Raw genomic sequence first — 14,322 nt, 5'->3', positions numbered from 1 at the left:
GATTTTCCTCTTGTGTGCTCCACAAAGAACACACTACTTGCATCTTGATTTTAGCACTGTAAGATTCATTCTGAATGCCTGACTTCCAGAACTGTAAGATAATAAATTTGTATTGTTCTAGGCCACTAAGTCTGTGGTAATTCATGATGGCAGCAATAGGAAACTCCTACCTGTGAAGAAAAACAAATGTGGCAAAGAAAAGTAAACAACTCACAAATCTGAGTGTTTACTGTTATCATTCTTACGATTTCTGTCAGTTTGAAAATTTTCAAAATAAGTTGCAGGAAAAAAAAAACTCTTCACAGGCAATAATAAGAGACGAAAGGATAATACTAAAAAAGGGGAGAGGGAAGAAAGAGAAAGTCAAGTAGTCCAGAATCTTAGAGCTACAGGGGGTGTACCTGCGTAACCCCACAGTTCCAGCTTCTAACACGTGTGGGAATCAAGGCACAGGAAGCAGATCATGACTTCCAGGGTTTTGGAATGCATCAAACTACCTCCCGAAGAGACAGATGCACAAAAAGCAAGAGCAAAATGTTTCCAAGGAGAAGGATCCAAATAAGGAAAAGGAAGGGAAAGCGGCAGGTGTCGCAAGGACGAACAGGACAGGTAGCGGCTGGCCGCGATGGGAGGTGTGCGTCCTCAGCACGGAAAAGCAGCTGGCACTTAAACCCGAAGCTGCCGGTATGTGGAAGAGACCTCAGGGATACTGCGGCTCACAACAGGAACTGCGCAGAGAGCAGGGCCTGGTGAGCACGTGCCAACCATCCCACCACGGGCAGTAACCAGGGCAAATGAAATTGCTCTTCTGTTAAGAGGTGAATTTCCCTTGGCCAACGCCCACCAAACATTTATACAGTATTCAGTTACTTCTGTTTATCAACTTTTTTCCCTCGAGAAAACTGGGTAGGGAAGGAAAAAAGGGAGGGCAGTACTTGACCCATGTGAATGGTGACCCTAAATTTCAGTTTATACCTATACTGGCATAATTATTAATTTTATGGTCAGGAAATTTCTAAGAGATGAGTTTTAGACAGTTAGAGGAGAGAAGCAGACAGAGAGGAAAACAGATCACACCCATTACCACTGGTGCTCAGTGTCTGAGAGCAGTCATTCACTGAGGGTCCTCTCCTCTGCTTCCAACCACATGGCTAAGCCCCAGTCCCACATGAGCCTGGTAACACGTAAAACCACCTTTAATCTGTTGTGGTCACTCTGGTCTTTGAGTAACAAAATAAAGCACTTGTTTATCCTCAAACGTATATTAGCTCTTGGCTTAAAAACCTGCTAGTATCTGGCAAACAGTACACTTCTTTTCAAAACCTAATGTTAAGTTTTAAAGTTAATAATTGATTTTCACATGGCATACTGAACATTTTGTATGTATGAAAGAGATGACTGAAGTTTCAAAAGTCCACATGCCTGAATGATCCACACAGACACCAGAATCCTATCCAATGCCGCTATCCTCAATGCTCACAAAAACAATTAACACTCTCCTACCCTACCTCCTGGCTCCCGACATCCCAGAAATGACCAGAATTTGCCTCGCTTAAAGTCAGCTGAGGCCTGTTTGGCCTTCTCTTTTAGAGTCTAAAAGAAGCAGTATGAATGAAGAGGGAAGAAAGAACGTATGAAGCAGGCAGAGAGAAACTGTGGAGGACTTACTGCCATTACCAGGTGGAACATGGAGCTCAATTTATCACAAAAACTATTAAAAAAGAAAAGTTAGATATTTGAAAAACCATTCATCCTCTCCGAGCTCTGGCTTCCTTTAAAAAGAATTTGGATTTTATTTTTTATTTAAAAGATTTTATTTATTTATTTGACAGACAGAGATCACAAGTAGGCAGAGAGGTAGGCAGAGAGAGAGAGAGAATGGAGGAAGCAGGCTCCCTGCTAAGCAGAGAACCCGATGTGGGGCTCGATCCCAGGACCCTAGGATCATGACCTGAGCTGAAGGCAGAGGCTTTAACCCACTGAGCCACCCAGGTGCCCCAGGAATTTGGATTTTAAAAGCTCTACAATCCCTTCTAACAATAAAATCTCATGAGGGGTAAAATAGGGTTTTAATTGGGTGGATCTAGAAATCAAATTACCATGGAAGAATGTTTTCCAAAGTTTTCTGAACCCAAACTGTAAGTATGTAAACCCCATTTGAACAATTCATTCCCTATGTAAGGAAAATTATAAGTCTGTCAAAGACAGTTCATGCTCCTTGTTCCACTTATTTTTTGAAAAGCTGTTTCAAGTAACAACAACAACAACAAAAATAATGCAATAAATAAATAAATAAATAAATAGCAAAGAAACTGCAAAAATAATACTTACCTTTGCATCATCTATGTCAAAAACATCACACCAAGGAGATTTAACACCTTTAATTGCCAGGTCAAATGAACAGGTAAAAAAAGCTACCTGAATTAAATCTGGGGGGAAAAAAAGAAAGGTAGAATCTGTGAGTCACTCTTCTCCATAATCTTCCAGAGGCTAAATAGCTACAGAATGCCACGTGTGGCACAGTCCAAGGACCTGTGTAGGTTCAGCATTGAGAAAAAGATGATTCGACTTTTTCCTGATTATCAGATTATCGAAGAATGAAGACCCACTCTGTACCATCCAAACAGGCAGAACTAGAACTGTCAGGAAGAAACCACAAGGAGGTAGAAATTTCAGTCCAATGAATTTCAGTCCAATGAAACTAAAACATTTAACTGGTATCTACAAGTTACCATTTTTTCTGGTTTTAAAAGGAATGTTTGTTAAGAGCACGTTTGCCTACCAAATCCAACAGAGTTTAACCCATCTTGAAAATGAGGAATAGCAAACTACCTTTGCTGAACCACACTCTTAACGACACAACATTTAATGTTCTGTGAGGCAGGAGTACAGAGAAGAGGATGAAAAAACGGACGAGGACTGCAAAAGGTGGAGAGAGGGCAGAGTAAATGGGAGGTCAGGAGGGAGGGAAAACCAACGGTCAAGAAGGAAAGAAACGAAGAGGGGAAAGTCACACACTGGAGAGAGAGAGCATGCTAACAGCACCCTTCTTTCAGGTTTCGTTGCTCAGTGAGGTGGCAGATTTCAGATTAAGTTACCTGGATTTTTACATTGAGAATGAGCTGATTATATGACCTTTAAATAGCCCTGGGTTTTGAAGGGAAGGGTAGGGAACCAAGTCCCTGGCTATGAGAGGTGGCTGTGCTGTCTGGTCACAGGCACGGGGCCACTGCTCGATGCTACGGAGCGAACGGGAGCCACCGCGGGGCTGCCCTGCGCTTTGCTTTTTAACTTCAGTTAACTTCAGTTAACTTCAGTGTCTCTCCTCGTTCCCAAGGAACCAGGTTTGAGTTTAAAAAACTTCCCCTAAGGCAGTATATAGTACAAAAAGAATATTTAATTGAGAACACACGCAAAAGGCATTTACAAACTTTGCTTGAATAAACAAAAGGGTTGATAATCCTAATACCTAATATAATGTAGTGACTTCTAAGTACCATGGATGTTTGATGAAAAGAACCTGACTTATTCACACTCAAAGTTCTAGTTCTGAAACTATGAAAGTCGATCCTAATGGTCTGTTCTTTAACTGGAAGGAAGTTGACAGAAAAATTTCACCAAAAAACACTTGAGAGAACAACAGGCTATAAGAAACCTAACTCTGCCACTAATCATCCTGAGCAAGGGGTTCCAGCCTCTCTGGTCTCAATCAATCCACCTGCAAAGTAGGTGTGAACTCTTCATGAGGTGTTACAAAGACCACGCTGACTTCCTGGCCAGTGTTTTGGAAACTCAAAGGTATTTCAGATAGATCAGAGATTTAAACATTAAAAACTAAAGTAAAATAAAAGAAGACATAGGAAAATATAGTAATCTTGGGGTAAGAGAGTATTCCTAGGCAAAATACAACATCGAACAGCCACGATGAAAAGACAGATGTGGCTATGTAACATACAAAAAGGGTACAGTCAAAGGCACCATAAACTTAAAAAGTGAGCAATAAATTAAGAGAACCTGTTAGGAACATACAATAGGCAAAGGATTTATCCTTTGTCAAGCAAAATTAAAGGATATATAATTAATAAATCTGTAACACATAAAGGGTCCCTAAGAACAAGAAAAACAAAAATAATCTGATAGAAATGGACGAGATAAGGAAGAGGCAAACCCCAGAAGGAATGCAAGTAGCTAGCAGACCCAGGAAGACATGCTCATCTCCACAAGTGACCAAAGAAATACAAATTAATGGGACGCCTGGGTGGCTCAGTTGGTTAAGCAGCTGCCTTCGGCTCAGGTCATGATCCCAGCGTCCTGGGATCGAGTCCCACATCGGGCTCCTTGCTCGGCAGGGAGCCTGCTTCTCACTCTGTCTGCCTGTGCTCTCTCTCACTCTCTCTCTCTCTCTCTGACAAAAAAATAAATAAATAAATAAATCTTTAAAAAAAAAAAAAAAAAAAAGAAATACAAATTAAAGCCAGATACCATTTTTCATTAATCAAACTGGCAAAAATCAAAACGACTAACAACAGCTACTGTTGGATAAGGGGGAAATCTCACATATTGTTGATATAATTTCTACACTTTCAGAGAACAATCTGGAAGTATGTGTCAAGGTGTAAAATATTCATTGTCCTTAACCCAACAATTCCACCTCCAGTTATTCACTTTGTAAATTCTCTAGGGCAAAAACCAGATTACAAAAATGTTTACTGCAGCATCATTTGAAAGGGTGAAAAAGTAAGAAAAACCTCAGTAGGAAAATGATTTCCTACAAAAAAAATTTGCACTGTATTAGGTCCAGTCCCCACCACCAGTAAAATCTGATGGGTTAGATAAGTTTTTAACTATCATTGACCTAGAATCTGAATCATATATCCTATGAAATCACATAGAATTCAAAAAAACAAGACAGATCTACATAAGACAGACACACTGCTAAGTAAAAATGAGTTACAGTAAGTACATATATTATCACCCCTCTATGTTAAAAACAAAAGGATTTAAATAGCTACAGTAGTTTTCAGCCATTACTCTGCCAGGCACTATACTAATGGTCCGCATTAATTAATTTCACATAATCCTTGAATAATCCTAAAGGAAAGGTACAGTTCCTATACCCACCTTAGAGAAAGAGAAACTATGGCCTAGAGCTATTAATGAACTTGTAAAGACCACAGAGTTAGTTGACAGTATAACAGAGTCAAAATTCAAATACAAACAGTCCAATTCCAGAACCCATGATTTTAACCACTATGCTTATATTGCCTCCAAAAAGAAGTTGCTCTCAGTCACCTCATCAGTAAAACACAAATAATCTGAGACTAAAAATTATTTTTAAAAAAATCTTCAACAGTCTAACCCCCTACTAACCAAGGGCATAGCTAGATACTGGTATAGTTACATGAACGAATTCAGTACATCAAGTTAAAATGTAGGACTAAAATCACACACATTAAATAAAGAATAAAAAGTTGAGGGATGCCTGGGTGGCTCAGCTGGTTAAGCGTCTGCCCTCAGCTCAGGTCATGATCTCAGGGTCCTGGGATCGAGCCCCGTGCTGAGCTCCCCACTCCACAGGGACTGTGCTGCTCCCTCTGTCCTTCCTCCTGCTCATGCGCTGTCTCTCTCTGTCTCGGTCTCTCTCACATAAATAAATAAAATCTTTTTAAAAAATTTTAAGAATAGAAAATAAGTTGAATTAAAATCAAATTTCAGACCGAAATCATAGTTCAATAACATTCATCAAAGTTTTAAAACCTGCAAAACAACATACCATTTATGTACAGAAACATAAAAACTGGCATGGGGTGATTTAAATGCTCAATTCATGATGACTACCGCTGGGAAGAAAAGAAGAGAAATAAACTTCCAGAGAGGGACTGAGGGACCTCAATTCCCTAAAGAAACTAACTGCAGCATGTTGAAATTTGATAAAACTGAGTTGTGGGTATATCGACATTCATTCATTGTATCAGCCTTTATTATTATCTATAGGCTTAAATTACTTGCCACTAAAATCATTTTTTAAATTTTTATTTTTACATAATCTCCACACCCAACGTGGACTCATAGCACTGAGATCAAGAGCCACATATCCTATCAACTGAGCTAGCCAGGTGCCCCTAAAATAAATAAATTTTAAAGCTCTGGAGATGACCACAATGTTTAGCCACTTTGGGGAAAGAAAAAAATGCAATTTTAAATGCTAGTACAGGCATCTTCATTTTTTTGATGCTTATAAAGCATTCAGGCTCCATGATTCTAGTCTATTATTTTCCCAACCACTACCACTTCTAGCCTTTTGGAAGTTTATTCACAATATAAGAAATCCCCAATCTTTGTATGCTGTCGATATTTGCTATATGAATTATGAATTCTTAAAAATCAGAGAAAAATCCCATTATTTTTTCTTTGTTTCCTATTGGCAGGTGAACATGTGCCTTGGCTTTCCACCGGCTTCCCCAGCATAATTTTTTTTTACTTATTTTTTATTAACATATAATGTATTATTTGCCCCAAGGGTACAGGTCTGTGAATCGTCAGTCTTAACACAATTCACAGCACTCACCATAGCACATACCTTCCCAATGTCCATAACCCAACCACCCTCTCCCTACCCTCCCTCCCCCCAACAACCCTCAGTTTGTTTTTGTGAGATTAAGAGTCTCTTACGGTTTGTCTCCCTCCTGATCCCATCTTGTTTCATTTTTCCCTTCCCTGCCCCCCACAACCCCCCCGCCCTGCCTTTCAAATTCCTCATATCAGAGAGATCACATAACTGTCTTTCTCTGACTGACTTATTTCACCAGCATAATACTCTCTAGTTCCATCCACGTCCTTGCAAATGGCAAGATTTCATTTCTTTAGATGGCTGCATAGTATTCCATTGTATATATACACCACATCTTCTTTATCCATTCATCTGTTGATGGATATCCAGGTTCTTTCCATAGTTTGGCTATTGTGGACATTGCTTTCTCCAGCATAATTATAGCCCCCTGCACCCCCGGGTGTACAAAGCTGCATGACAAATTGCAACAGGCAGACTATCTATTGCAACACCTTTTGACAGACACAAATGCGCATTCTTTTTAGCATCTCTAGGCTTAAAAGCCTCAAAGAGGGGCCCCTGGGTGGCTCAGTGGGTTAAAGCTTCTGCCCTCGGCTTGGGTCATGATTCCAGAGTCCTGGGATCGAGCCCTGCGTCAGGCTCTCTGCTCAGCAGGGAGCCTGCTTCCTCCTCTCTCTCTGCCTGCCTCTTTGCCTACTTGTGATCTCTGTCAAATAAATAAATAAAATCTTTAAAAAAAAAAAAAAAGCCTCAAAGAAAATGCCCACACTACTTTGCTTTTTTCACTTTTTATCCCTCCTAAAAACATGAACACATACACACTTCTGAACAGCTTCAACAGCTAAAGAATTTTATATAATTTTCCACTTTTATCATTTTGAGGAAATAGTTTTTAAAAATGTAATTTATATAAATAATGCTTACAGTCAAAGCTTTATATACCTCTGCTCTCAAAAAAAAAAATCCAGGATATAGCAAAAATCGTGTACATTCATTTACATAAAGCTTGAAGAAGTATATGAATCTCAAAACAGTAAGGACGATATATACCATTTTCTTGACAAGGGTGTATTATTTTCTTAATGTAAAATCAATCGTGGACCTTTAAAAGGAATTACTTTATGCTTCCATATTTTTTCATTTTCAGAGTTTGAGAACCATTTAAAATTATTTCAGAGTTCGAATGAAAGCTAATGGGCACATTACCTGCATTTAAATTGCTGACTGGCACCTGCAAAGTAGCTGCAACCTTTTTTAAAATGTTCTGCATTTCCGGTCCAGTTTTGAAGGCTTCTACATGATAAAGAGCTGTAGCATTCTTTTCCACTTCAGTTAAAAACTTCTCACAATGATCAAAGAATCTCATTAGTTTATCATTAATTCTTGGAGGTCCACACTCCATGTCTGAAACAGAAAAAAAAATTTTGTTTATACATATACCATCAACATAAATGATAATCTCAAATTACTAAAAATTTTGTTTCAAGTGTGAAAAAGAACACTAAAAACCTGTTTATTTATTGGCATGTCTTTAGCACACAATGATCAAGAGAGACAGGGCAAAATTATTCCCCATTTGTAATGGCGGTAATTCATGAAAGTATATCCTAGAAAAGACTAAAGAAACAGAGAATCAGAAATAAAATGTTACTGCATTACTATACGGTGAAAAAAAAAGGTGGTTGAAATAAATATTTTCTGAAAGAAAACAAAAATAATTAGACATGAAAAGCCTAATAAATGCAGAAACGTGCTCTGTAAGTAGTACTTCTGTAGGGCACAGAAAACTTGGAGAAAGCAAACTGAAAACTAGCAATGTTCCTAACTACAATGTTGAGAGACTAATGCAGCAAATCAAATCTGTTTTTCTCCTCTAAGCCAAAGCCTACATAGTGTATTTTCTGTATTAACTTTCCCAACACTGTGTTACTTTACAAAAGAATGCTTTGGACAAAAACTACTGACAACAGCACAAAACATCCTTTCAGGTCCTCTGTATTTCATGGTGCTTGGTGCTTCTGCTTTTGGTTTATTTTATAACTAAAGCTCCCAGATGTTTTCCATTTAGAATCCCTAAGTTCCATTATTTCCCCATTTTGGCAGCAAATATGTATTATAAAAGCATCCACAATCATGCCTCAACTACTGGGGGGGGGTGCCTTTTAAGTTTTTTCAGTCATATTCAAAATACATCAATTTCAATCATTTCTCCAATAATTTATTATGAAAAGAACACCAAGAATACCACTGCTCTTTACAAAATGAGAAAATCAAATCAGTCATACCGTTTTGCTCTGGATGTGAGTGTGAAAAAACATATTTACGTGCATGTTGCATGTTCATTTCAGGATCTCCTGAAATGAATAATCCTACCCGATGTCACTGCCAACTAGATTATAGTTGATAAAACATCCTGACTCAGAAAAAAAGTGACCTTAGTCTTCTTTCTCTGTGGCCTCAAAATACAATTTCCCAAGTGGATCTGGATTCTTTGTCCTTGCTATTAACTCATTCCTGCTGTTCTTTAAACAGAAACAAAGGTGTTGTCCTGTGGCTATAATACAAAATCTAATTCAGTGAGCTCCCTCGAAAACCCAGATGTACACAACAGGCAACTTATTCTCTCTCTCTCTCTCCATATATATATATACACACACTACAGAGATCATAATGAAGTAGCTAGGCAAGGGGTTCAATCTCTAAGACTTCATCCCAGCAGGGCCAGTAGCCCCTTTTTGGTATACACTATATACACTGTGCCATAGCGAAGTATATTCTGCTTTGAATGTTCACTGAATTTAACAGATTTGTGAGGAATTTTTACTATATTATTCACTAAAAAGCACAATTCAACAAGTGAGTAAACAAGTCAGCCAAGAGAACTACCCACATAGCAGTAACATGACACACAATCAAAAGAATGACTTCTTGGAGATGGCTGAACTGTGTTAAGAGAGGATGCTACTGGAAAAATTACAAACTAGTCTAATTTATTTTTCACTTGGGTTTAAAGCTAAACAATGTCTCATGTCATCTCTGACCTAAAAACTAGCCAACAAAATATTAACCCTAGCTCATCCCTCTGGCACAAACTTTCATGCTTTCATCCTTACTCCTAGTTACAGGGCGAATGGATGCTGTAGTGTATACAGGTTAAGAGACCAAGCTCCAAATCAGATTTCCTGGGTCCATACCTAGCCATGCGAAAACAGGAAGACTAGTGTTTCTGTGGCTCAATTTTCTCATCTGTTAGGTAGAGGGAAAACAGAGGGCTTTTGTAAGGATTAGTGAAATAAATGCCAGGCATGCCTGGCACAAAGTCATAAAGCAGGCATTAAGTATCGGTTATTATTAGTATCTGTGACTACTAAAAGTTTTTGGGGGTGTTGGCATGGATTCCAGGCCTGACTCTAGTCCTCAGACGAACCAAGGACAATGAACAAGGCATTCTTGGGCTCAGCTTCTTCACCTGTGGAATACCAGGGCCCCACGAGATGATCTCTCCAGTTGCACAAAAAGTAATGGAATAAATCAGACAAGTACTGAGTATGACCCTGAACCACAGCGACCAGGTGGGTAAGTCTACAGTATATACAAGATCAAAACAGAGAAAAAAAAGTACAGCAGTCAAGAGAGTTTGAGAATCGCTTTCTAATACGGGATGTGGGTCCAGAACCAATGTAATTTAAAAAAAGGAATCGGAAAGTTAAAAAAAACCCAAACAGTTTTCAAAAGCAAAGCTTGAGGAAGGAAAGTGCTGGCACTAGCTGCCAGGAAGGGAGGAAAGGCAGGGCTGATGCTCGGAGAGGGGGCAATTCTGTCTGGGAAGGGGACACGGAGAACCGCGCCCGGCCCTCTCCTCTCCTGTCCCGTCAGCCGACGCCCGCTAGCGCGTTCAGCCCCAGAAAGGTGTGCACTGCATCCCTGATGAACGGACAGATGAATATGCGTGGGGACAAGGGAGACAGACAACTCAGCCCTGAACACGCGACACGGGATGGGCACCCGGGGGCCTGGGGACGGAGGGAGCGAGGGGACACCGAGCCAGGGGACCCTGCCCCCGGCGGCCCCAGGCTGTCACCTGCGACGTCGGGCGGCGGCAGGCCGGGGTGGTAGTGCTGCCACAGCCCCTGCAGGAAGGCGGCGCCGCTGTCCACGCAGCGGTGTTTGGAGCTGGTGACCAGCTGCAGGCGGCCGTAGTTCTCGAGGCTAAAGAGAGCCGGGAAGAGGGAGGCCAGGCGCAGCGCCAGCTGTCGCATGTCCTGCCGCCCCTTCTCCACGAGCTGCCCGTCCATCCAGTCCGCGTACCACAGCGGCCAGTCGGCCAGCGCGGCGCCCAGGTCGCGGCCGCCCGCGGAGCCAGCACGCCTGTCGCCCGGCCCGCGGGCCTGCAGCAGCCCGTGCAGCTGCCGCAGCTTGCGGATTTGCTTGGCCGTAGGGTAGCGGGTGCCGTGGCGGATGAGGGCCACCAGCTGCACGGGGGTGCAGGTGTCCTCCAGCAGCTCGGGGTCCCTCCGCGGCGCCTCGGGATCCGGCAGCAGCCCGGGGTTGGCATCCTCGTAGCGGGTCTTGGTGCCGAAGTAGGGGCTGAGCGCCGAAACCGCGGGGTCCTCCGGCTCCAGGAGGGAGCAGCGCGAGAGCGACGAGAGCAGCGCCACAGCCAGGGCCGCGACCGGCGCCACCGAGACCTTGATGAAGCGCTGGGGCCCGCGGAGCATGGTGCGGCGCGGCCCGCGGAGGGCGACGTTCCCGCCGGGACAGCGACTTCCGGTTCCGGCGAGCAGGGGGAGGGCCCGGACTGTGTTTCCGGCTGGGTCTGGGCCCCCAGGATTCGCTGCGCGGCGTCCTGCGGGTACTCGTACCAGGAACGCTGGGGTGCGCGGGGACCTCCGCCTGCGGCTCCGGTGGCACCGGCGCGAAACGCCGGGGAGCTTCGGAGACCTGCGGCTGAAGCGGAGCTGGCGTCGGCTGGGCCTCTCGCGTGGGCGAGCTTCCTTGTGGCGGGCGCCTCCGGGACTGACTCAGCCACTGCCCCGATTTTTGAAATGCCCTGGGGCGGGACTGAGCCCTCGTCTCTGAGGCGGGCCACCCAGGACACCCTGTAACGCCCTGCCCACCCGCGGTGCGGAAAGCGTGCTCTCTGAACCACCCTGCGGGGCGCCTGAGGCTGTTGTTCACAGAGCAGATCCCCGGTCTCTGCCCCAGCCTGCCTCCCGAGGTCCAAACCTGTTCTCTGGTTGGAGTTTGAAGACAGCGTCCAGCCGGGCCGACCAGAACCGGAGAAAGGTTCTGTTCTCCAGGAAATCCCGTTCCCGAGCCTTTGCTAGTGTCTGGACCTGGGCCAGTGGAGCTGCGCTCAGCGACACGGCACCACAGAAGGACTGTGCGTGTTGACATCAGGGGCTTTCAGAGTAGGGACAGCACAGCCCTGGATCCCTTGGCCGGTTGACTCATAGCCCGTGATTGGTGCATTATTAAGTGTGAGCCAATCTGCTCTATGGAGCAAACGTGCTGTTTACCATCCCTCCAAGCTGAAACTGCTCCCGTGTAATTACATACTCAGATCAGCAGCTACGTGTTTTCATAGATTGATGCTCAGAATCTTTGATCCAAGGAAAAAAATATCACAAATCTGAACAATACCTTGGTTTCTCCGCTTGAGCACAATTTTGTATGCTAGTTGGGAAAAGATTAAAGATTAAAGAAGTCATGTGGTGATCCAAATTCAAAGCAATGTGGATCATGTCTTTGTAATGGGGTTTTTCCTTCAAAGACACCACTAAATTGCTCTTGGTAAGGCAATCTTTGTCTTAACTACTTTTCTCCTTGTTGAGGTGTCTCTGGTTCAGAGAGGTGTACTTCTAAATGTTAAACAATGAACGAAATGGTGTAAAATCAGGAATAGATTCCAACTTGACCGCTGCAGATTTTAAGACGATCTGTAGCAGGAAGCCGTCTTCCTTTTTCGATATTCCACTTTATAGAATGTCTGAATATTCACGGGTCAGTGATATTTTCACGGAACTTCGCTCAAATTAATATTTGGTTAACATGTACCTTTTCTTTATGGACTTCTTAACCCCTACTTTTTATCAGCTGAAATGCCTGATACTTCTAAGTGCATTAAGCAAGCATGTGTGCCAGTCGTGTGTCATTGTATTTTGCTTAATATATGTGTCTAATAATGGTCACCTCTCGTGCTTGATCTTTTGTATCCTAAGGAGCTACCAAGTCTTCCCAAAGGCACTATCCTTCCTAATGAAGTAATCTTTAGAAACCTTGTCTACCTACTTACAAAATCAATGGCACGCATTGCTGTACACTAAATTTGCCCTCACCTTGATTTTTTTCCTTCCTCTCATTCTTCATCTGTTAATGTTACGCTTTTTAGATGTTGATTAAGCCTGCTCCAGTCATTTTGTTGTTATGGCCAAGATGACAGATGATAAAGCTAGGCAATGCCTTCATGTTTTTGACTAGGAAAAAGCCAGAGGTAGTATCAAAGTATAAGCCTTGGATCCAGACGCCAAACTCTGCCAGTCATTAACTGAGTGACCTTCGGAAGTAACTCAAGTTCTCTGAGCCTTAGTTTCCTTATTTGAAAATTATGAATATTAGAACCTACGTTGTGGAATTATTGTAAGAATCAGATGACATTTAAAATTCGTATAATAGGCTGCTTTGAAAGGTGTCTTTGTCAGTAATTTCCAGTAATATTATAGGTTATTTCTGTGCTAAGATACATAGCTCTCTAGCAACTGTATAAGTACTGTGTAAGACTGTATAAACTGCCACTGAACATTAAAATATTTATATATTCCACTATTTATTTCCAGTATATATTCCAATATATATATTCTACAATTCCAATATTTATATTCCACTGAATATAAATACTGTATAACTCTGTATAAAGTTACACTGAACATTAACTTTCGCAAGCAAGATATGCATCAAAGATCATTTCATAACTTTTCTAATAATAAAAATCTACTCATCTTCCTTAAAATGGGTTTCTCATTCTTAAAGTAGTGAGTACCTTTGAGAAGTTTTAAGTAATCAACAGGCCCTGCTCATCTTTTCATTGCCAGGCCAAGTCTTAATTCTCTGGCCAGTCTGTAAATTGGGGGCCCTTCGAGATAGTTGCCCACCTTGCCCAAGCATCTAGTACCCAGGAGTTTGCATGGTATAAAACATGGTTGCCCCTTGATAAAGACCTTGGATGGATCTCTTTCCCTCATGGGAGGCAGCGAGCATGATAGCAATGTATTTGACAAATGTACCACAAAATAAGTGGTAGAATGGAAAATTAGTGGCTCAGATTCCTTGAAGAGATGAGAGCATAGAACTAAGAGCACAGAGAATTTGATTTGGACCAGAACAAGAGGAGACCTTGTTTTTCTGAGATGGATTTCAAGCCTGATGGCCTCAGGTCCCTCAATGGTGTAGGAGGCAAGATAGTCTGATGAGATGGGAGAATAGGACTTAGGTCTCTGGAATGTAGAAATGGATTGGATTTAGAACAGAAAAATGGGAAAGAATTTGCAACTAAGAGGAGTGGGAAGCAGGTAAAAAGTTGGTTTGCCAGCCCTGGATATCCAACAGAGAATGAAAGACTTGAAATGCCAGTGGTTGTACAATTTTATCCAGAAATGAGCATTATCTGTTGTGTCCTTCCTAGTGGAAAAGAAAAAAGTTGAATTCTATTGTTCTATGTTATTCTAATTTGTCTTAAGTAGAATTTTTCTAAT

General features: G+C 42.1%; 1 protein-coding gene across 2 annotated transcripts in view; it reads right to left on the bottom strand.

Annotated features, from left to right (window-relative positions):
* The window catches only part of MINPP1 (multiple inositol-polyphosphate phosphatase 1), a 48,487-nt gene extending 36,816 nt beyond the window's left edge, over nucleotides 1–11,671 (bottom strand). The window contains exons 1-3 of one of the 2 annotated variants that reach the window (XM_080823599.1): nucleotides 10,653–11,671; nucleotides 7,778–7,975; nucleotides 2,332–2,429 (exon numbers count right to left, since the gene is read on the bottom strand). In XM_080823599.1, the coding sequence (XP_080679725.1) occupies nucleotides 2,332–2,429; nucleotides 7,778–7,975; nucleotides 10,653–11,289 (933 nt within the window). In that variant the 5' untranslated portion in view covers nucleotides 11,290–11,671. The remainder of the gene's footprint in view (nucleotides 1–2,331; nucleotides 2,430–7,777; nucleotides 7,976–10,652) is intronic. The other variant, XM_080823600.1, reaches the window with a different exon arrangement.
* Between the last annotated feature and the right edge of the window lie 2,651 nt (nucleotides 11,672–14,322).

Source organism: Martes martes, assembly GCF_963455335.1.
Source record: "Martes martes genome assembly, chromosome: 14".
Lineage (NCBI taxonomy): Eukaryota > Metazoa > Chordata > Mammalia > Carnivora > Mustelidae > Martes > Martes martes.
Note: the sequence above shows the minus strand (reverse complement) of the source record. Positions and strands in the feature narration are given on the sequence as shown.